Source organism: Vulpes vulpes, chromosome 3 (genome assembly GCF_048418805.1).
Source record: "Vulpes vulpes isolate BD-2025 chromosome 3, VulVul3, whole genome shotgun sequence".
Taxonomy (NCBI): domain Eukaryota; kingdom Metazoa; phylum Chordata; class Mammalia; order Carnivora; family Canidae; genus Vulpes; species Vulpes vulpes.
In genome coordinates this window covers 87,597,904-87,617,321 of record NC_132782.1, presented here as the reverse complement: position 1 = coordinate 87,617,321, position 19,418 = coordinate 87,597,904, and the positions used below count along the sequence as shown (strand labels likewise).

The 19,418-nt window shown below is 60.1% G+C and overlaps 1 protein-coding gene and 1 long non-coding RNA gene across 15 annotated transcripts in view; one reads left to right on the top strand and one right to left on the bottom strand.

Annotated features, from left to right (window-relative positions):
- The first annotated feature begins 798 nt into the window (after positions 1–798).
- On the top strand, positions 799–6,756 carry LOC112929321 (uncharacterized). Of its 3 annotated transcripts, XR_003236916.2 has the most exons (5): positions 799–1,009; positions 1,614–1,794; positions 2,315–2,715; positions 2,824–3,011; positions 4,150–6,568. It is a non-coding gene; the product is annotated as an uncharacterized lncRNA (long non-coding RNA). The 3 variants fall into 3 exon arrangements; XR_003236915.2 differs by lacking the exons at positions 799–1,009; positions 4,150–6,568 and adding an exon at positions 6,596–6,756 and having other exon boundaries at positions 1,454–1,794; XR_003236914.2 differs by lacking the exon at positions 799–1,009 and having other exon boundaries at positions 1,454–1,794.
- The window catches only part of LOC112929319 (monocyte to macrophage differentiation factor 2), a 127,722-nt gene continuing 110,479 nt past the window's right edge, over positions 2,176–19,418 (bottom strand). For 8 of the 12 annotated variants that reach the window (XM_026011356.2, XM_072753230.1, XM_072753227.1 and 5 more), the window contains 9 exons: positions 16,718–16,878; positions 12,390–12,502; positions 10,928–11,165; positions 9,939–10,111; positions 5,756–5,906; positions 4,098–4,775; positions 3,138–3,277; positions 2,780–2,919; positions 2,176–2,477 (listed from right to left, as the gene is read on the bottom strand). In XM_026011356.2, the coding sequence (XP_025867141.1) occupies positions 2,372–2,477; positions 2,780–2,919; positions 3,138–3,277; positions 4,098–4,775; positions 5,756–5,906; positions 9,939–10,111; positions 10,928–11,165; positions 12,390–12,502; positions 16,718–16,878 (1,900 nt within the window). In that variant the 3' untranslated portion in view covers positions 2,176–2,371. Of the gene's footprint in view, positions 2,478–2,779; positions 2,920–3,137; positions 3,278–4,097; positions 4,776–5,755; positions 5,907–9,938; positions 10,831–10,927; positions 11,166–12,389; positions 12,503–14,515; positions 14,725–16,717; positions 16,879–19,418 lie in introns of those variants that run through there. The other 4 variants (XM_026011357.2, XM_072753232.1, XR_012000553.1 and 1 more) reach the window with 3 other exon arrangements.

Here is a 19,418-nt window from a genome sequence, read left to right as displayed (position 1 = left end):
AGCCCCCTGCCATCAGGGCAGCACCAACCCAGCAGGGTGCTCGGCCTCCGCCTGACTCCTGCGGGCAGAGCCCCAGAGAAAATCCAGGATCGCTCTGGTATTATGCCACGTGAGGGAGACACGCTGAGTGTGGCAGAGCAAGGAACGTGCCCTGCCCGCTGCCCCAGCAACTCCTGCCCCGCTCCAGCCTTTCACAGCAGCTCCCAAGGCTGCCCCTCGGCTCGGCCGCGCGCACAGGCGCCCGGCACCAGGTGGCGCTCCTGCTCCGCGAGCCCCGCGCCCGACCCGCGGGCCCGGCCCCGGCCCCGGCCCCGCCCCTCCCGCGGACACGGAGGGACCCGGCGCCGGCCGGCAGGGGGTGCCCGCCTCGGCTCGGCCTGGCCTCTTCCGAGAGGACGCGTGGCGGCCGGTGGAGCGGGTCGAGGACGGGCGGAGCGACCCTTGGGCTCCCCGCCCCCGTGGCCCCGGGCGTCCAGGCCGGGTGTGCCGAGCCCCCCTGCCCAGGCCGACCTGGTGCGCCCCGGCCCGGGGTGAGGATGTCTGTCCCCGAGGGGTCCGTTACTTCTGCAGGATGCCTGCGGGGCTGTTTTCAGTTCGTGCTCAGCGTGCGGTGTTTGCCCGAAGCTCGGCTGCTTGGTGAGGACGGGTTTTGCGGAGACCCATTTCCCTGCTTCACACGGAGCCAAGGCCAATCGGGAGTCCCTTTAGGTTTTCTCTGCGGGGCGAACTGCCAGAGCTCAGACCCCGGGGGGCTCCCAAGGGCAGATGGGGTCTCCTGCCACCCTCCGGTTGTGGCCTGGGGTGCGGCGCGAACCCCTCCCTGGGCGTCCTGTCCCACGTGCTGGGCCAGCAGGCTGCGGGCAGAAGCTTCGGCAGCCTGCTCGGCCTCGCGCTTTGCCACTGCCGAGAGCATCCCCGGCCGGTGCGTCGGTCTGGGAGCGGGGAGGCGCGTGGGGCAGACGTGGACCCCGCCTGGAGCTTGGAACCCCCTCCAGCTGCGCTCAGCCGGGTGAGCGATGTCTTCACACACTGAGCGTCCTGTCCCTTCAGAGCGTTAGTATGGCCGTGGCCGACCTAGAGAATCAGGCTGCAAAGCGGAGGGGGCCCTGAGCAGTTACGGCCTGTGAGGCGCCCACTGCTGTGCGTCCAGCCCCTTCCCAGGGCTCTAGCTCCTTGGGAACTTGGGTTTTGTGGGGTCGCCCACTGGACTCCACGGCTTTGTCTCCTCCACTGCGCACAGCGGTCAGGAACCGAGACCAGTAATTGGTTGAGCCTTAGGCTCCTGCTGGCCCCTCAGAACTTGAGGCCTTGTTTCAATTTGGAGCTATCGGAATTTTCCTTTTTGGTTCAATTGTACATTTAAAGTGAATTTTTAAAAAATACACATCATCCAGCAGTTTCGGATTCAGTAGCAGGCGGCGCTTCAAAGCAGGCCAAGCCCTGGCCCCTACCTGAGCTGCCCAGCCAAGGGCCTGCAGCAGGTCAGGCGCGCCTCTCCCCTACGCTCGCCAGAGGGCAGCATGGAGCTACGCGAAGCCCAGTGCATGGGACTGACCTAGGTAGGACACCTCTCCCTGTGAGGGGCGCATTGGCCAGCACCCTTTCTCCCCCAGGTCTCTCTGTGCTTGTTTGAGCCCAGCCGTGAGCTCTGCGCCGTGACGACCGCACAAGAGCCATCTGTACATAGGCCACCACGCTGACCCTGGTGAAGATCCCGAGATGTCCCAGCCCCGCCATCACCAGGACACTGCCACAGCCCTGGCCCTGCGCACCGCCAGCCGCCTGGTGAAGGAGGTGAGCCTCCTGCCGGGGTGAAGGGACGGTGACCCGGTGGACACCCGCCCAGTTGCAGATTAAGAGCCTGGCCTGGTATTAGGGCAAAGCTGCAGCTTTCGTGACCAGAGGGCCGGTCAGGAGAGGCGTGAGGCCCAGGGAGGAGCCCGGGTGCCCAGGGGTCAGGGGTTGTCTAGACCCTTTGAACTTTATGCTGTACATGTGTGACCAGCAGGAGCAGAGGCAGCTACCCCCTCCCCACCACTCTGGGCCTCAGGGCTGGGTGGGGGACAGAGTTAGTTAAAACCATATGGGGCATCACAAGGATCCTGCGTCCTCCCAGGGGGTCTCCCTCTGGACCCCAGCACAGTGTCCACACTAGCTCCACACACTGCCACCCTCTCAGAATACGAAAGATAGTTTATTGAATCTATACGTCTCCATTAAAATTTTTAAACATAAAAGCTCTGTAACAAACATCACAACTTAGTGTTATCTGTCATATAAATAAAATATACACTAAGATGTACATTATCCACAGCAGGGAACACGGCATGAGCGCGGGAGCAGCAGGGCGGGGAGCACAGGGGCGGCCACCCTAAGGAGGCGGCGTGCGGAAGCGGATCTTCTTGGCTGTTTCCACATCAGACTTGGCAACCAGAAACCGCATCTTCTTTCCCCCGTGTCGGATCAGGTCCACGGCTCTAAAACCCAGCGCAGGGGAAGGAGGATGGTGGAGCGGGGCTCGTGTCGTGGGGGCTCCCGGGGGTGCCCAGGATGGGGGCCTACCCCATGCTGTGACCCAGAAGTGCTCAGAGGGGCCTGTGCTCACACTGCCTGGTCCAGAGCCCACCCCCCACCCCGAGGAGCCCCTGGTGGAGCTGGGGTGTCGTCAGAGGTCAAACGAGCAGCTGAGGGCTGAGCCTGGACCTCTACCACAGGGTAAGGATGGGACCTGCTCACGGGCCTCGGGGTACCCTGGGGCTGCGGCACAAGGTGGTGGTACCTCAGGTAGCTGACGCCCATCAGGCTACTGCCGTTCACTTCCAGGATGCGGTCTCCCAGGGACAGCCGGCCGTCCGACGCTGCAGGGCTACCCGGGAGCAGGGTCTGGATGTAGAGCCCAGGGGAGCCCAGCGGCGTGTGCTGGGGGGAGAAGCAGCGGCCTCAGGGCGCCATGGTCTTCAGCGTGTCTGCGAGGGCAGGCCTGGACACCATCACAGCCCCCAAGGACCGAGGTGACGCTGCACGCTCTTCCCTCCTCCCGGATTCCTGGAAACTGCCCACGCCCCAAGCCCCTGGTCCCCAGCCCTCCTCTCCTGGTGAGCTCTCACGTTGCGGGCCTGTGCAGAGGGACAACTCACCATCCCATCGATCAGGCCCATCCCCAGTCCAGAGGGGCCCCGCTCCAGCTCCACCACAAAGACATAGCAGAAGTCCTCGGTGCTGGAGCTGTGGCTGGAGGGGGCGGCAGGGGACTCGTCCTCGTGACCCGCCCCATCTCCTGGGTGGGCAAGGAGACGTGCCACTGTACGCTGCTGCAGCAGCCCACCCCAGGCCCAGAGGCAGTGCTCACACAGCTCCTGTCGGGGTGGAGGGTCTGGACTCCCGTCTGTGGGCAGTGCCCCCATGTGCCTTTGGGGCACGTCCACCCCCCCTTGCAGCTGCCCCAGGACACCAGCCCCTGTCAGAGGCTGGCTAGTGCCAGTGGCTGAGCAGTGGGCTCTGCCCACGGTCCCCCCCAGGCTCCCTCTCTCCTGCCACAGAACTCTCCTGAGACCCTCCCCAGACCCCCTGCCCAGTACCAGGACCCCCAGAAAGCCTGCCCTTTGTTGACTGGGGCCACCGTGAGGGTGGAGGGTTGCATCAGTTCTCTCTCCAGGTCAGGTCAGGGCTTCGGGCAGAGCTTGCAGCCCCCATCTCCGCACCACTGAGCAGGTGTCCTGCCTCCGGCCTGGCTCAGCCTGTGCTCAGACCACACTCCGGGGTCTGCAGCACTGTCGGGGGCTGTTCTGCCCCATCCAGCCCCCAGGGAGGGGGGCACACATGCCCTGCCTCCTCCCCACCCCCATGCCTCACACCTCCTCCCATGTGTCACCTGAGTCATCACCTGAGCCCGCTCTCCCTCCGCCCTGAGTGTGGAGACTCAGTCCCATAGACAGTTGTGCGTGGCCCGGCTGCCCACCCCGTCTGGCGCCCCAGGCTATAGGGTTCCCGGGCAGGTACTAAAAGCCCAGGCCAGACAGGCCCCCGGGACCTCATTGGTGGAATGACCCAAAGGGGATCAGCCCAGGTGCCAGCAGGGCTGGGGTACAGGCCCTCACCTTCTGGAGCTGCCCCCCGGGAGCCACTTTGTCCGTTCTTCCTCCCTTCCAGGAGCGCTTGCCCACAGGTGCCACCAGGCTCTGGCCAGTCGGGGACAGCGGGCTCGAGGCTGAGTGGGGTGCCAGGAGGCGTGAGCAGGCACGAGGAGTCTGCATGCAGGGGGCCAGCCTGGGGGCCCCCGCGGCTCTGCCTTCCCGGAGGGCCCTGTGCTCGGGGAGCCCCTGAGGAAGGAAGAGCGCGCATCTGGCTGGCTTCACGGGCTCCCCTGGAAACCAGCGGGCAGCTCTGGCCCTCTGGGTGCCCTTCCGGGGTGGTGTGGTGTGGGCCCTGGAGGCAGGGGAGAGGGAGAAAGAGTTCAGGTATTGATGGGCTGACAGGAGGGGCCCAACGTGGTGGGAGAACCAGAGGGGTGTCCCCAGCCTTCTGCAGCCGGGGCTCCACGAGCTGCCCAGGGCAGCAGCCAGGCCCTGTGTCGGACCCAGGTACCTGGAGGTACTCTGGCTGGGACGGCCCACCCCCAGGACTGGGTTTGCTGCGCAGGCTCCACAGGAAGTGGCGGATGTAGAGGAGGTGCTGGTAGATGCTGTCATCCAGGCAATCTGCTTCCAGATCCACCTGGAAGCCCTCACTGGGCAAAACGATAGGCGGGGGGTTTTCATAGGACTCCAGGACATCCTCTGCGGGGGAGGGACACACTGTGACCGGCCTGGCCAAAACAAAACTTCCTGCCCCTTACCAGGCTCACCTGCCACCCCTGCCCAATACTGTAGGGACTAGGGTCACAGCAGTGGGGCATTCAGGCGAAGACAGCTGCCCACACCAGCTCTCAGCCCTTCAGTCCCAGTGACCACCCAGGATGAAGCCCAAGCTCCCAGGGAGGACATGGCCCTGCCAAGTGGAACCTCTGCCTCACCCCCAGCTCCACCTGCCCCTCTGGGCACTCCCGGCCTGTGCTGACTGCATTCCGCATGTGTCACCATGATCCATTAGCTGGTGGCATGTGTCTGTACTAAAACAGGAGCCTGGTCCCACAGCAAGAAGGCCAGCACCCACACAATTTGGGGCTCCTGGCAGAGAGCACCCCCATGCGGCCGGCCTCAGGAGTGAGGAGGGGCCCAAGGTCCTGCTCAGACCACTGGCTCCATCCAGGCCAAGGCTCCAGGTGATAGGGGCACAGCAGAATGTCGCCCACAGCCTTATTTCTAGCTGTACTTTCTACCTTCTTTTAATTTCCATCTCTGTATCACGATGTTATGCAACGAAAAGAGATGGGCATCTATTTGTAAATCACACATATATGCACACACAGAGGCCCATGTCCACTGTGTGGGGCAAGCACACCACCTTCCCCTCAGTGTGGGGACCTGCTCTCCTCTGGTGGGCGGTGCACCAAGCAAGGCCCCATCCTTGTGCTCCTCGATGGGGAGGGGACCTCTGGCCTGACCCAGAGGTTGGAACTGGGCCATGGACTGTAGACTCTGACATCCAGCTGTGGGATCTCAGAGTCCCTAGGCAGGGGACAGACCCACGCACTCGGGAGGAAGATGGCCCCAGATGCTCTGCGGGCTCCTCTAGGGAAGTCCCCCAGGGAGGCTCCCCTTTGCCCCCAACACAGCCCACAGGACCCCTTGCTCCTGCCCCTGGGACGGCAGCTCACCTGACTTGAAAGCATCGGGGCTGTCCTGGGCACCCGGCTCCCAGGCGCTCATGGGGCCCATGGCCGAGGCCAGCTGGTACTGAGTCAGCAGCCGGTGCAGCTGCGCGGGGCTCAGGGTGGGGAACGCAGCCCGCAGGTTTGCCCAGCTCATCTGGGTGACAAGAAGGAGCTTGTGGTCAAGACCCCTGGGGGGGGCACAGCTACACCCCCAGGGAGGGTCTTCCGGGCACTGTGTGGGCAGGGGCAGAGGCCTGTAAGGGCTGATGAGGCCAGCAAGGGGGGTCAAAGCCCCAGGGGTGGCAGTTCCTGGGGGCCAGCAGGCACCACACCACACGCTCTGTGCCCCCGACATGCCTCTCACCGCATCGTGGCAGGGCCGAGAAGGGAGGGAAGGAGCCCTGGGGACACGGGGCACAGAAACGGGATTCCTGCCTCACGGCATGCATGGAAGAGGGCATGGAAGAGGCGTCGACCCGGCAGCCTCAAGACTCCATGACGGCCCAGCCTTCCACCACCTGGGACCCCCGAGACTGGCTCTGTGGGCACAGGACAGGCAGGCTCCTCCAGGGGGGCTGGCCACCCAAGCCATGCAAAAAAGGGCAGACTTGTGCATGATGACGTCAAACAGCTTGCACGTCCCCTGGACCACAGTCTCTCCCGCAGCTTCCTGACAGGTGCCCCGAGGACCCCCGCTGACCCTGCCCATCGGGGCTGGCCCACGCTCACGCCCTGGGTGGCATGTGGTGGCTCATTGTCCCCCAGCTCCTGAGGTTGCTCTTCAAAGTTGGAAAACACTCTGTTGGCTAATCTTCAGGATGTGTCCCGTCTTTATTCTTCCAGGAAGTTCACAGATATCTCACGCCCAAGGTCCTGACATCGTGGCGCTGAGTCCCCCCTGCAAGTCGGTCTGGCCACCGAGCTGCTCAGCCGCAGGCACCTCCAGAAGCTCTGGGTCGGCGGCCCGGGACCTCGGGGTCTGGGCTGCCACTTGCTGCGCGCTCTGCACTCCTGCTGTTTGGACCTTGTTGGCCGGCGCCCTCCTCCCATCTTGCCTTAGCGACTCTGCTTCACTCTCTCCCGGGTTTACTGCCAAGAGGCCGGGGCTGCGGTTAGCAGGTGCCTCTGCCAGAGGGACAGCAGTGCCCCCGAGGCTCCCGGTGGGGGGGGGGGGGGTGCGGTGCAGGGCAGCCGCTGGGAGCCTGCAGGCTCTGGAGGCCTCCGGGTGCCTGAGGCAGTGCCCTCTGGCTTTCACCGTCCCTGAAATCCAGACTTCACTGCCCACCCCGTGCTGCGTCCAGGGCTGGGGTCAGGGAGCCACCAGCAGGGACCCAGCACACTCACGCGTCCGTCTTACCCCAGCATAGGGACACTTTCTGGGTGACTTTGTGGACTCTGTCTCCCGATTTTGCCACTGAATCCTTCCTCTCTGCTGTCACGGTTTTAGTTTCCAAGAGTCCTTTTGGTTCTCTTATTTATAGAATCCTATTATTTAATGGACACTAAGTCTTTTTTTATCTTCATGAAGATATAAATTTTTTTTAAAGTTTCTTCTTCCTGAGAAGTCTGTTTCAGTGGATGTCCAACTATGGCCTGTATTTATAGGGCTCTCAGGCTAAAAGTTCTCACCTTTTTTAAAGGGCTTAACAACAACAGAAGAATTTGGGATGGTGACTATATGTGGCCCCGCAAAGCCTACAGTATTGACCACCTGGCCCTTTACAGAGAAGTCTGTCAACCCCTGATTGGCGTCCCCCGACTTCATCTCCCCGAGCCCGTGTCTCTCGTGTTGGAAGCCACTCACTCCCGTTTCAGCGTGGGTGCTGGGTCTGCCTGGCTGCCTCACGGTGGGACCCAGGTCTGCATCCTCCATCCCCAGCTCCCAGCTGTCACCAACCACCCAGCACCGCTAGGTCAGCCACCTGCTGCGGGGGAGGGCACAGGTCCCAGCCAAGCCGGCAGTGGCACACAGCCTCCAGCACTCAGAAGCCACTTGGCACCTGAGAAGCCCCCTTTATCGGGGTGAGACTCCTGGTGTCGGGCTGACAGCCTGGTTTCCTAGCCTGGACACCCTTTGTCTTCAGTGCTCTAGAAATGAGCCCTGGTCTTCTGCTGGCAAGTGTGAGGAAAGGGCCGGCACCCGGCTGTGTAGGAAGGGGCAGCAGAGCACCCAGTGTGCCCGCTTCGTCCTCTTCCTGTGCATGTCATGTTGGAAGTACCACGAACACACGGGAACCGTACACGTCCAAGGTGCCCAACTGCTGTTCGCAGAGGGGCCAGCTGGTGCTCCCAGCTGAGGACAGGAGCGGAGAGCAGCCCAGGCCCCACCACTCCCCTGCAGAGCAGCGTCCCGACTCCAATGCTACAGCCGCAGCCGGGCTTCCTCCCTCGGGAGGAAGGTCCTGATGCTGGGACCACAATAATCCCTGCACCCCAGGCCTGACTCTCGCTCACCAACACTGCTCATGGTTGCCAATGGCCACACATCCATGCCACTGTGCAGTAGCGCATGCCAGTGGATGCACCCCGCTTCGTTCACCCCTCATGCCACTGAGTGCTCTTTGGGGCTCTCTATACCTGTGACATCCCCGTCTGCATCTGCGAAGTGCAGGCCAAAGCACTTCTTGCCGGAGAACCAGTCAGCTGCCCTGACTATGAACACTGTTAAATGTGTCCCCCAGTTTTACTGAGATGCAATCATTACTACTCATTTTTAATATAGGGTCGGAATGATGTACCCTTCATTCTGGTATCAGCAATTTGTAATTCCCCACCTTCGTTAGACTTTTCAAAGAGCCACTCCTGGCTTTCTGCTCTTCTCTGTTCCCCGTTTACAGATCTTGGGGTTGGAAGGAGCAGGAGCAGCACCTCCTCCTGCTCCAGGATCTGCATCCTCCCTCCTGTTCTTGGCCTCCTCGCGTCTTCCTCAGGAGCCAGCCTCCTCCACTGCGCAGGCACTCATCCCCCTTCCAAACGTCTCATCTCCATGTTCTCCGTCCCTATGGGCTTATGCCACCAAGAAGCCCAGCTTTGCTTTGGTTCGGTGCCATTGTGGAGGAAGCCAACCACATGCCTGCGTCCCAGCTGTGCTCAGCACCCAGGCGTCCCCAGTTTCTGAATTTTCTTTAGCAAACCCACACTTCACTTTTACGATAATCAAAACCAAATAACTTCAAAGACACTTGAGCAAGATCTGATCCCCAATACGTGGTAGATTCTCAGTACCTGCTGAGTGATCGCCAGCTGTGTGGCCTAGGCTTAGCCAGCATGAAGCAGTGGTCCCCTGAGGGCAAAGCCAGGTGACTTGCATGAAGTTGGTTATGCCCTGTGGGTGTGCAGCAGACAGCAGCTCCCGCCATTACTAAGAGTGATGGTGATGCAGCACAGATGAGATTTTCTGAGTTGTGATCCTTGGGTAGAGGCTGAGTACCCCAATTTTATTCCAGACTGAAAGGTCTACGATCCCTGTAGGAACTTCACATGTGCTCCCCTGGATGCTACCGGCAGCACCAGCCATGCAAACCTCTCCCCATCATCCCTGTGGCACACTCAGTGCTTTGCCAGGCAGGAAAGGGACACCGCTGGTTTGGTTTCAGTGGTATGGGGGCCAACTGTGTGGAGAAGCGACTGAGGGAGAAGGTGAGGAGCTGTGCTAACTTCCTGTTGAGCTTCCAACAAGTGACCACAAATGCACATGCTGACAGTTCAGGGGGTCAGATATCCAGTGTGCATGGGGCCAAACCCAAGAAGCCAGCAGGGCTGTGTCCTCCTTGCTCATTTTGGTTGCCTGAACTCAGTTCCTTGTGACTGTAGAATAGTAGTCCGTTTCTGTGCTGGCTTCAGCTGAGGGCCGTTCCCACCTTCGGGAGGCCGCTGCACCCCATGTGCATCTTCAGAGGCAGGCAGGCGGTGGAGTCCCTCCTCCTCCTGTCCTCTCTCTGACCCGCTCTTCTGAGCCCACTGGACAAGCCAGGGTAAGCTCTCCATCTCAGGGTCTCTAACCTTAATCACACATTCAGAGCTGCCTGTGCTAGGTGGGGCCAGGGGACTGGACACAGACCTCTTTGGGGCCTGCTCCTGCCTGCAGGTGGTAGTGGCTGTGGAACAGAAGCAACTCTGCAAGATCTCAGAGGCCCAGAAGCCAGGTCTGGGGCCCATGCCGGGTTTGTAACTGTGCCCCTCCTACCTGGATAAGCTGGGCCCGGGGAGTGGCCAACAGGTTGAGTGTGCAAGAAAGCTTCCGGAAGAAGCGCTCTCCAGCCTCCCCATAGCCGGCGCTCCTCATCCACTCCAGGAGCTGCTGCAGGCGGGCACAGGCCTGGACACCTCTGGGCCAGTGGAAGCAACTAAGAGAGGGGCCTAGGAGCAGAGAGGGCAGGTGAACCCAGCTGCTCCTCACAGGGGCGTGCTGTCCACCCTCGCCCAAGGAGGTCCCCAACACCCGTACTCCCCGACCCCAAGCCTCTGAGGACAGACCTCATGACCTTACATTGGTCTCCAAGTTACCCAGCCTGTGTCTGGACCCCTCTCTGGGTTGGGTGGGGTAGGCATGGGCGTGAGGGGGCAGGGCAGGGCAGGGAGGGGCTGTGACAGCCACTGAATCCCAGGTGCAGAGACATGGGCCACACCTACAGCCGAGACCCCTTGCTCCCATCTGGATCCTGCCTGAAGACCCCAAGCACCCCAGGAAGGCCATGCTGGTGACACAGGTGCATCACGGGTTCACACCTGCTCTCATCTCCCCATGTCCCAGCAGGACCCCTGGCTGGAAGTAACTGGCGCTCCAAGCCCCTGGCAGTGAGGAGAGCCTGGGGGCCAGCAAGGCAAGGTCAGAGACCACATCACCTCAGAGCCTGTCCACCTTCTCTCACTGCTGGGGCTGTGTAGGGACAAAATGAGCCAGGAAAGGCCGGTACAGACCCCCACCCCTCCCACCACCCCGGGGTGTCTGCAGACACAGATGGACATTACTGCTCCTGGAGAGACTTGCTCTGTGACATTAGCTACTCTCCTGGGCCTCCACTCCCAGCCCTTCCTGGCACCGCCTGGACGCCCATGGATCAAGGTGCCTCCTGGAACTGCAGAGAGCAGACGCCACGGTCCTCAGCGCTCACCAGCACCCACGGCTTGGTTCTTACTGCAGGAGTGTGGGTCCCCAACACCCCCGGGCCTCACCCTTGTCCAGGAGCTGGTTGAAGAGCAGAGTGCTGGAGAAGAAGAAGAGGTATGCCAGCACCTGGGAGGCAATCTCAGGGTGCATCTGGAACTGCCGCAGGAGGTCCAGGGTGGCCTGGTACACGGACACGACATGGCGCAGCTCCTCCGGCAGTTGGGGAGCAGAGCACCAGCTCTCCCGGCGCTCTGTCTGGAAAGGGGGGCACTCCAGCAGGGCCGGGAGGCAGACATACAGGGACTAGAGGGGAGAGGGAAACACCAGCTGTGGTCTGCAGGGGCCTTGGGGGCCACACAAGCGCCCCCTGCCTGGGCCTGATCACATATCCTGCTCAACAGGCCTCGGCTGCCCCAAGCCAAGGCCAAACCCGCTTATAGGGGCAGATGACACCAGGAGGCCACAGAGCCCCAGCCAAAGGGCTGCTGGGGACACTCCACGGGTCTTGAGGGGACAGGGCTCGCCCCTCTTGTTCCATCAGACAAAAGAGTGGTGAGGGGGCAGCCGACTGGCCTGGAGTTCCCCCCAGGACCACATCCCTGGCCCCAGAGCACCCCTTCCCACAGAGCTGAGCCAGGCACAGCACTGGGGGGCCAAGGCGATGGTCCTGGTGGAAGATCCAGCAGGAAGGCAGGCCCCTACACTCATCTTGGGGCCGACGGGGCAGCATCTGCTGCTCCTCAGAAACAAGGTGAAAGCTCTGCTTTCCCAGGGGGTCCTCACTGCCACCACACCTCAAAGTGATCCTGTGATGACCGGTCAAGGGCAACAGGCTTCCCCACTGGGAACCCCAGGGCAGATATGAGCACATGGTGGGGTGGCCCTTCCTGTTTGGCCAAGATACTGAGGTGGTGTCCTTCTCAACACAGGGCAGCTGGTACTAACTGGCCACGGATGCTTCTCCAACCACTGTCCTCAAAGTGCGGTGTCCAACCAACACCCCTTGCTTCCCGCTGGAGAGCAGCAGGGGCAGGTTTCATACCCCCACGAAACCCATGCAAGTGAAAATTCAGTCTTAGCAAGTTGCCTCGGCTCCCCCAGTCGGGGCCCCTCCTCTCTCTGCTCGCCTGCCTACACCCCCCTCCTCCATGTGCTGGGGTAGCAGGGACCCTGCTTACCTGGGGGCTCGAACACCCTCTCTGTTCACCGCAATGGCCACCAGTGTCCATGGGGCACACAGTCTACCTTCCCAATCACTGCCCAGCAGCCAGCTCTCCTGCTCCCCCACACTGAGGGCCCCTGCGCAGTCGGCCGACTCATGGGACAAGGGTGACGGAGCCAGAGAGCAGGAGGGGAGGAGCTAGAAGCCAGGGCTCACATGCGCAGAGGCAGCAGTTAGAGCTCACAACCCCCCAATGATGGTGAGAAAAGGGCCTATCTCCCCTTCGTGGTCCTCACCCCCTGCCCCAAAGAGCCATGAGAAATACACCCTGCACAGCGTCTCAGTGAGCCGGCAGCCTGCTGTACCTTGGAGACGTAGTACACGCACTGCTGGAAGGCATACAGGATGACCTCCTCCAGCACCGCCATGGCCTCCTCACTGGCCGTCAGCGTGCAGGAGAACAGGGACTCCTTGGAGCCTGCGGGGAGACAGCAGTTACCACGTGGGGATGTGTCACCTCCGGAGGGCGCTCCCCAAGTCCCCATCTTGGGTTTGGCAGATGAAGCCACACAGCGCGGCCTGCTGACCCCAAGTCCCGCGCCACGCCTTCCCAGGGCTGCCAGGGAGGAGATGCTGGATGCGACGGCCAGGCCGCGTGCTTCCAGGCCGGTCAGTGCTACAGCTATGCAAAGCACATCTCGAGCTTGTTACTGAATAGATGCCAGACACATTTTCTGTTGGAACCAGTGGCCCAACAATAATAGATTCTGACCCAATTCCCCTGCAGTCACTTCTCACTCCTGACACAGGTCAAAGGAACACCTGGCCAAAGCTCCGAAGGAGACGGTCCCTCCACAGAACTGTAACCTGTTTCCAAGAAGAGAGAAACCCAAATGGTTCTCCCCCCAGCACCTGGGAGAGGCTGCAGGGAAGAAGCTGCTCTGAGACCAGCCCCACAGAGGGAGGCAGCCTTGGCTGCATGCGGCTCCTCCAGGACAATAGGCCCAGGTGGTTGGGCCTCCCCATGCGAGCTGGTGCTGAGCCTGGGGGCTGCCCAGCGGGGTGGAGGGGGGTATCAGTGGATGCCACATGATTTGTTCCCTCTGGGAGGGGTTCCTGTCAAGGCAAGAGGCCAAACTGGCCACAGGGACCCCAAACCAGAGAACCCCAACAGGGCGGAAATGTTCTGAAGAGGCCTCTAGATCTCAGGAGGCATGTGGTGTTCCACCAGCACTTAGCAGAGGTGGACGCCCTGCCTTTGTCTCCCACTGTCTCAGATCCTCACTTTAGGACCTGCAGCAAGCAGTTCACATGTGTGTGTCCAGTGTAACAGGCACTAGCCCATTCTGCCATGGCCCTTTCGTTACCACACAGTGTGGGCCCCATGACCTAGGACTCTCCTTCCAGGGCTGGGAGAGAGGTGCTGGCTCTGATGGGGCCACCCACTGCTGGACAAACAGAATGGAAATAGTGTGCGAGTCCATTAGACACCCCATCCCACCCCTACAACCATCTGGATGTGCCACTGATCAAGGCACTTCTTTCCAGGGCTTGGGGCTCTCCTGCCCAAGCCCACAGAGCAGCCCTGAAGGGCTCACTCCCCAGGAACCCGCCTGAAGCAGGAACCCAGAGGCCTTTACCACCTGCCCATAGTCCTCCCCAGAGCCTAGCCTGTGGGGTCTCACTGGGGACCGACCCTGGTGGGGTCTGGCTGCACCTGGCAGCCTCACTGGGCTTCAGAGGAGAGGCAAATCAGGCAACTTTGGGGTCCCTGGGGCTTGGGGTAGTAAGAGGCTCTTAACAGGCTGCTGGGCTGTAGCACCCCAGGCCTACAGAAACATGTAAGGGTGCCCACTGCTGACAGCAAAACCTGCAGACCAAAGGCGACCCACAGCCAAGCAAAGCCAGCAGGAACAGGGCCAAGAAACCAGTTCCAAACCCTTTCCCTGGAGCAGGGCCTGGACGAGAGCAACACACTGCCCTGCAGACCTCCTACTCATCCAGCCTGTCTGAGAAAGCCCACTTGTACCCCTGTGTGGCACTCAGGGCTCTGGAGAGAGGAGGGGTGGCAGAAAGAGGCGGCCAGGACCCCACAGAGCACAGCCATGGGGCGGCTCCCCACAGATGCCACACAAATCTCTCAGACATCACTGGCAAACCAGCTGAAACACTTGTGCCCATGGTACAGGCTCTGCTGGAGTGTCCAGCCAAGCTGACACTCAGAGGAGCTTTTCAGGGGATCAGGGGCCTGCACCTGAGGCCCCTAAATCCACAGGTGCTGAGGCAGAGGCAAAGCTCCCGGAGATACTCAGTGGATAAAATACCCCCTGGCGCCCATGGGCCCACCTTCTATCTGCCCGGAGAAGGGAGGCGTCCTGGACAAGAGCTTCAGACAACAAAGATTGTTTGCGGAACGAGAAGGCGATTTTCCAGCGTTCAGGACATGACATCTGTTTTCAGAATTCTTCCCACAGAAATTTCCCGCTGAAGGTCAGGAGGCCGAGACACGGCTCTGACCTTGCCTCTGCCCTTTGGTGATGTTATTTTTCCTCTGAGCTCTCCAGCGCCGGCACCACACAGGACGTCGTTTGTGGGACGGTCAGATCTCGCTGTGGTTTCCCCAGTCTGCATGGTCCACGGTCCCTGGGGTGGATGGAGGCAGGGCCCTGGCCATCCACGTACTCCCTCTCCCAGCATCGCCTGGGGGCACAACATCCAGGGCCTGACCAGAAATAACTCCCCCATGAGCAGAGGCAGCAGCTAAGAAAGCAGAGCCCCTGTCAGCCCCAAGTAGCTTTTTAAATGAAAATCTGCCAGACACACGGTCCCTGGGCTCAGGAGGCAGGCCCAGTGGGGCCCACAGACCACAGCCTCTCAATAGTGTGTGAAACAAGGTCAGATGAGATGGGGCATCAGCAGGACTCACCCACCAACACAGTGCCTAAAAGTCACGGGGGCGGGGGGCAGTTTTCCCAGCTGACTCTGCTGGACCCCCAATTGGCAGCACTTCTTGTCAACACCCCTGACCTCACACCTTGCACAGGAGGCCACACGTGCTCAGAGACAAGCCAGAGGCCCGGGAGCTCCCTGGCCGACATCACGTCCAGAGGAGGAGCCCCTCGACTCAGAACAGCTGGGGGGCCCCAAGGAGACACGTGGGCTGTGGAGAAAGGGGATCATAGGGAGGGCAGGAGGGAGGCCCTGGGTACTGGGAGCACCAAGCTCAGGACAGCCCAGGCTGCTTGGGCAGGGGGTGTGCCCTGGCTTTGGAGACACACAGAGGTCGTTTAGGTCACACTCGGGGAGAAGCCAGGTAACTGGGATGCTTTAGGCCCAGGCCTTGTGGACAGAGAGAGCACCCTGTCCTGGGAGGTCTATCTGGATGCCTTGCACAATGTCCACCCAAGGGGAACCAGGACGGGGACAGCAGGTCAGCAGGCCTGAATGTCCACAGGGACGCAGAAGGTTCCAGTGTGTCCCTCTACATATCCACGAAAACACTGATTCCCAGGCCCTGGGAGCCCAAGAAGCTCTCAATGTCCCTTTCACTGTGAAGTGGGGGGTAAGAAAGTACTAAGAAGCCATGACTGAGGAGAAGGGATGTAGACACACCCACTGGCTCTGCCTCCCCTCACCCCGCCACCTCCCACCAGGCCTCCTGCACAGGCTCTCCACCCCACCGGTCTCCACAGCTCCAGGGTGGCCGACCTAGCATAGAGTAGGACAGTCTGCACCATGCAGACCATCGACTGCCAGGAGCCCCTCCTCTCTGGAAATCTGGCCCATCCCAGGGCGGCGGGGATGGGGGCTCAGCAGGGTCTCGCACCCCTGGCAAGGTCCAGGGTTCCCTGCTACTTGCTTGGGGCTCTTTCTCCCAGAGAAAGAGCCTCCCGGAAGACACAGCTGAGCACAGACCCGGTGCAGCTTCCCGGCGCACTGAGCCTATGGGGAGCTGTGGCCAGGCCCCAGCCTGACTGCCTGGCTTCGTTCCCAGCCCCGGTTGGTGCCTTCAGAGGCAGGACCGCCAACCATGCCTGCCCGAAGCTTCCAGTGCCCAAGCCCCACAATGGGGAGGGAGGGAGGTGAGCGGCTGTTCTTGCCACACCGGAGCGAGGGAGGGTGTGGCAAAACCAGGCTCATCCACAGGAGGCTGTAGCCCTGGCTCCCCGGACTGCCTCACCTCCTTCCCTGCTCCTTGCAGGAGCCACGGAGCAGACACAAACAGCTGAAATCCCACCCAGCCTCAGGGCCTAGCCAGACACCACCCTCTTCAGGAAGCCCCAGGCTGCCCCAGGCAGTCTCTCCCAGCATAGCACATTCTAGCATGCGCATCCCCTGCAGCTGAGTCCGGAAGCCAGCACATCCCACAATCACACACAGCCCCCAGAGGTACTGTCTCCTCTCTGAAACCAAGGTGCACCCCGTAAGGGACAGCCCAGGGCCGATGCACTGCACCCTTCCTGCAGGTGCTCTAGGGGGTACAGCAGGCACACACAGTGGGATGCTTGATTATATAACAGGACATGACAGGGGCGAGAGGAGCGGGGTCAGCCCAACTGCCAGCATCACCCCCTCCCAGAGGGAGCCCCAACACCACACCACCTCCCACTGTTCTAGTGGCCGATTCCACCCCAGGCAGTGAGGCGACCGCACTCGCAGCCCGCTCCGCAGCCCGCTCCCCGCTCGGCAGTACCTGTGACGTCCAGCTCCTCCTCCAAGCTCTGCATATAGAGCGGGCACTTCTGCTGGATGAAGTATAGGAGCTCAACTGAGTTGGACATCCAGAAAAGAATGTGCTGCAGGTCTGGCACCAGGCCAGCCATGGAAAAGCTGGCTAGGGAGATAGGCTCCTGGCTGCCAAGACAAAAGACTCAGGGTTACTCCTGGATGGTAACCCAGGGAGGCTGAATGCACCACACTTTGCAAATAAGGCTGTTCGTTCCAATGAGATGCCACCAAAACCCACTGATGCCAGGCTGGGAAAGGGAACGCACAGATAAGTTGTTGGACACATGAGGCCAGAGGCACACATCCTACAAACCTCACAGGAAGGACAGCCAGTGGCCACAGCCAGCAGTAAAGGACTCATGTAAACTATTTTCACATCTTGTCTTTGGGGATTGAGATAATGAAGGCACGTTGAGAAGAGCGTGTGAAGTGTGTGTGTGCATGGGGAGGGAGCAGCCTACGGCTGGTAGGATGAGGAGCAGGAGTGTAGTGTGTTCTTTATGTTAGCATAAGTGACAGAAAAACCAAACAGCAAACAAACAATCTTGGGAGGCGCATGGGCAAGATTAGCTAAGAACTAACTGATCATAGCTAGAAGTAGTTGGAAGATTTAGAGGTCATTGTTAGAAAAAAAAAAAAAAAAGAGGCTGCCACTGAGATCTACCGGGTGCTGCTGACACATGCTCCTCACACAGACTCTATCAGGGCCGCTCACTGCAGCTAGTTAAATCAGAAAGCCACCAGGCACGGGACTGGAACCCTCCAGTGCCTTCAATGATCCCCATCACAAGCCTGAGGGATGACCAGCCAGGAGTGGAAATGGTCCTAGAGGCACTCCTCCCTCCCAAGCTGGCACCTCGAGGCTCTGAGCTCCCTTTCCAGGGGACGATGACAACGTCAATGGGTTTCCAAAGGGTTCTTTGGCCCTTCCTCCAGAGTCCAATGGACTCCAGCCAAGCCCAGATCCACCCTGGCCCCCTCTCCTCGCTTCTTGTCTCCCATGCACCAGCCCCTAGGACCTAGGACCTCGTGTCTGTGAGCTGCCCATGGTGACAGGAAGCTCCCAGGCACTGTCCTGAGCCACCTCTCCAGAAGTCTGAGGGTGCATGTGGCGAGGCTGTGCTGAGCTCTGGGAATTTCTCAATTTCCAGCGTCAATGGCTGGTGTTTCTGGGCATGATACTGCATCTCATCCCACTCCCACAGCAGAAGCAGGTCAGCAGGCCATGCTCTGGTGGCCTCTGAGGATGCCCTGATGCCCAGCGCCCAGAATATTATCTTTGGTGCCACCATGACCACACCTAGTGACTCTCCTGACAGGGAGCACGGATCCATTTACAAGCAAATCAAACCATCCAGGTGTGACTTGGTTTGGTCTGAGGGGTAGGCTGGGCTGTCTGTCCAACAGTCCCAGGGACTCCTTACCAGAGAAACATCTCCTGTTGGTGCATGGTGATGGGCAGGCCAGGCAACAGCAGGGCAGCTTCAAGGACAGTGCTGTCCCCGGGACCGGCAAGGGCACAGACTCTTTACTCCTGCCTGGTGAGCTGGCAAAAGCCACAACGGCTTAGGGACTCCCTGTCATCAGTGATGGTCGCACCCAGGGTAGCAGGGAACTAGGTCCACAGGAAAAGCCACAGGCAGCCTGCATGGGCCAAGGTGGGGACCTCAAGTTCCGTTTCACACATTCCTCTGATGCCTGCAGGCTTGTTGTTCTCTAGGACTAACTTCACTGCTGTCATGATAGTGTGACCTCTCTGTCCTGCTCCCGGGGAGGGAAGGAACTGGCTTCAGGCTGGGCCTCCTTGTCTTCACTGCTAGATAGGTCACTGCCACTGCTGCCACCCGCTCCTCTTGCAGGACCCTGAGTGCTGTTCCTCCAAATCTGTTCCACATGCTCACATCATACACGCATATCTACACAGGCGTGAAGAGGTACATGTCAGTGAGAAGGGGATTAATCTGGCCCTTCAGAGCCTAATTCCACTTTGTTTTTGACATTCACTGCCCTTCTCAATTTCACCCAGAACTCAAAGGGACAGACAAGCCTCTACTGACAAACCAGCAGTATTGCCAACTGGAGTTTTGGTGTCGAATCCCGGAGAGATCAGTGCTGATGCACACCTGCCAGCCTCAGGCCACATACCACAGCGCACAAATGAGGTGTGGTGAGGTCCATCCCATCCCACTCCGGTGAGCATTTGCAAGGGAGGGAGGCGGGAACAACTTCATGTATAGGAAAGGTCAAAGGCAATAAAAGCCAAAACAGACAAGTGGGATGACATCATACAGCCAAGCTTCTGCAGACAGAGGAAACCATCACCAGAATGAAAAGGCAATCTACAGAGTGAGAAAAATCTTTGCAAACCATCCATCTGAGGGGGTTAATTTCCAAAATCTATAAGGAACTCCTATCACTCAAAAGCAAAAAAACAAAAACAAAAACAAAAACAAAAAAACTAAGCACCTGGTTAAAAAGTGGGTTAAAGGGGATCCCTGGGTGGCTTAGCGGTTTGACACCTGCCTTTAGCCCAGGGTGCAATCCTAGAGTCCCAGGATCGAGTCCCGCGTCGGGCTCCTGGCATGGAACCTGCTTCTCCCTCTGCCTGTGTCTCTGCCTCTCTCTCTCTCTCTCTCCCTCTCTATCATGCATGAATAAATCTTTAA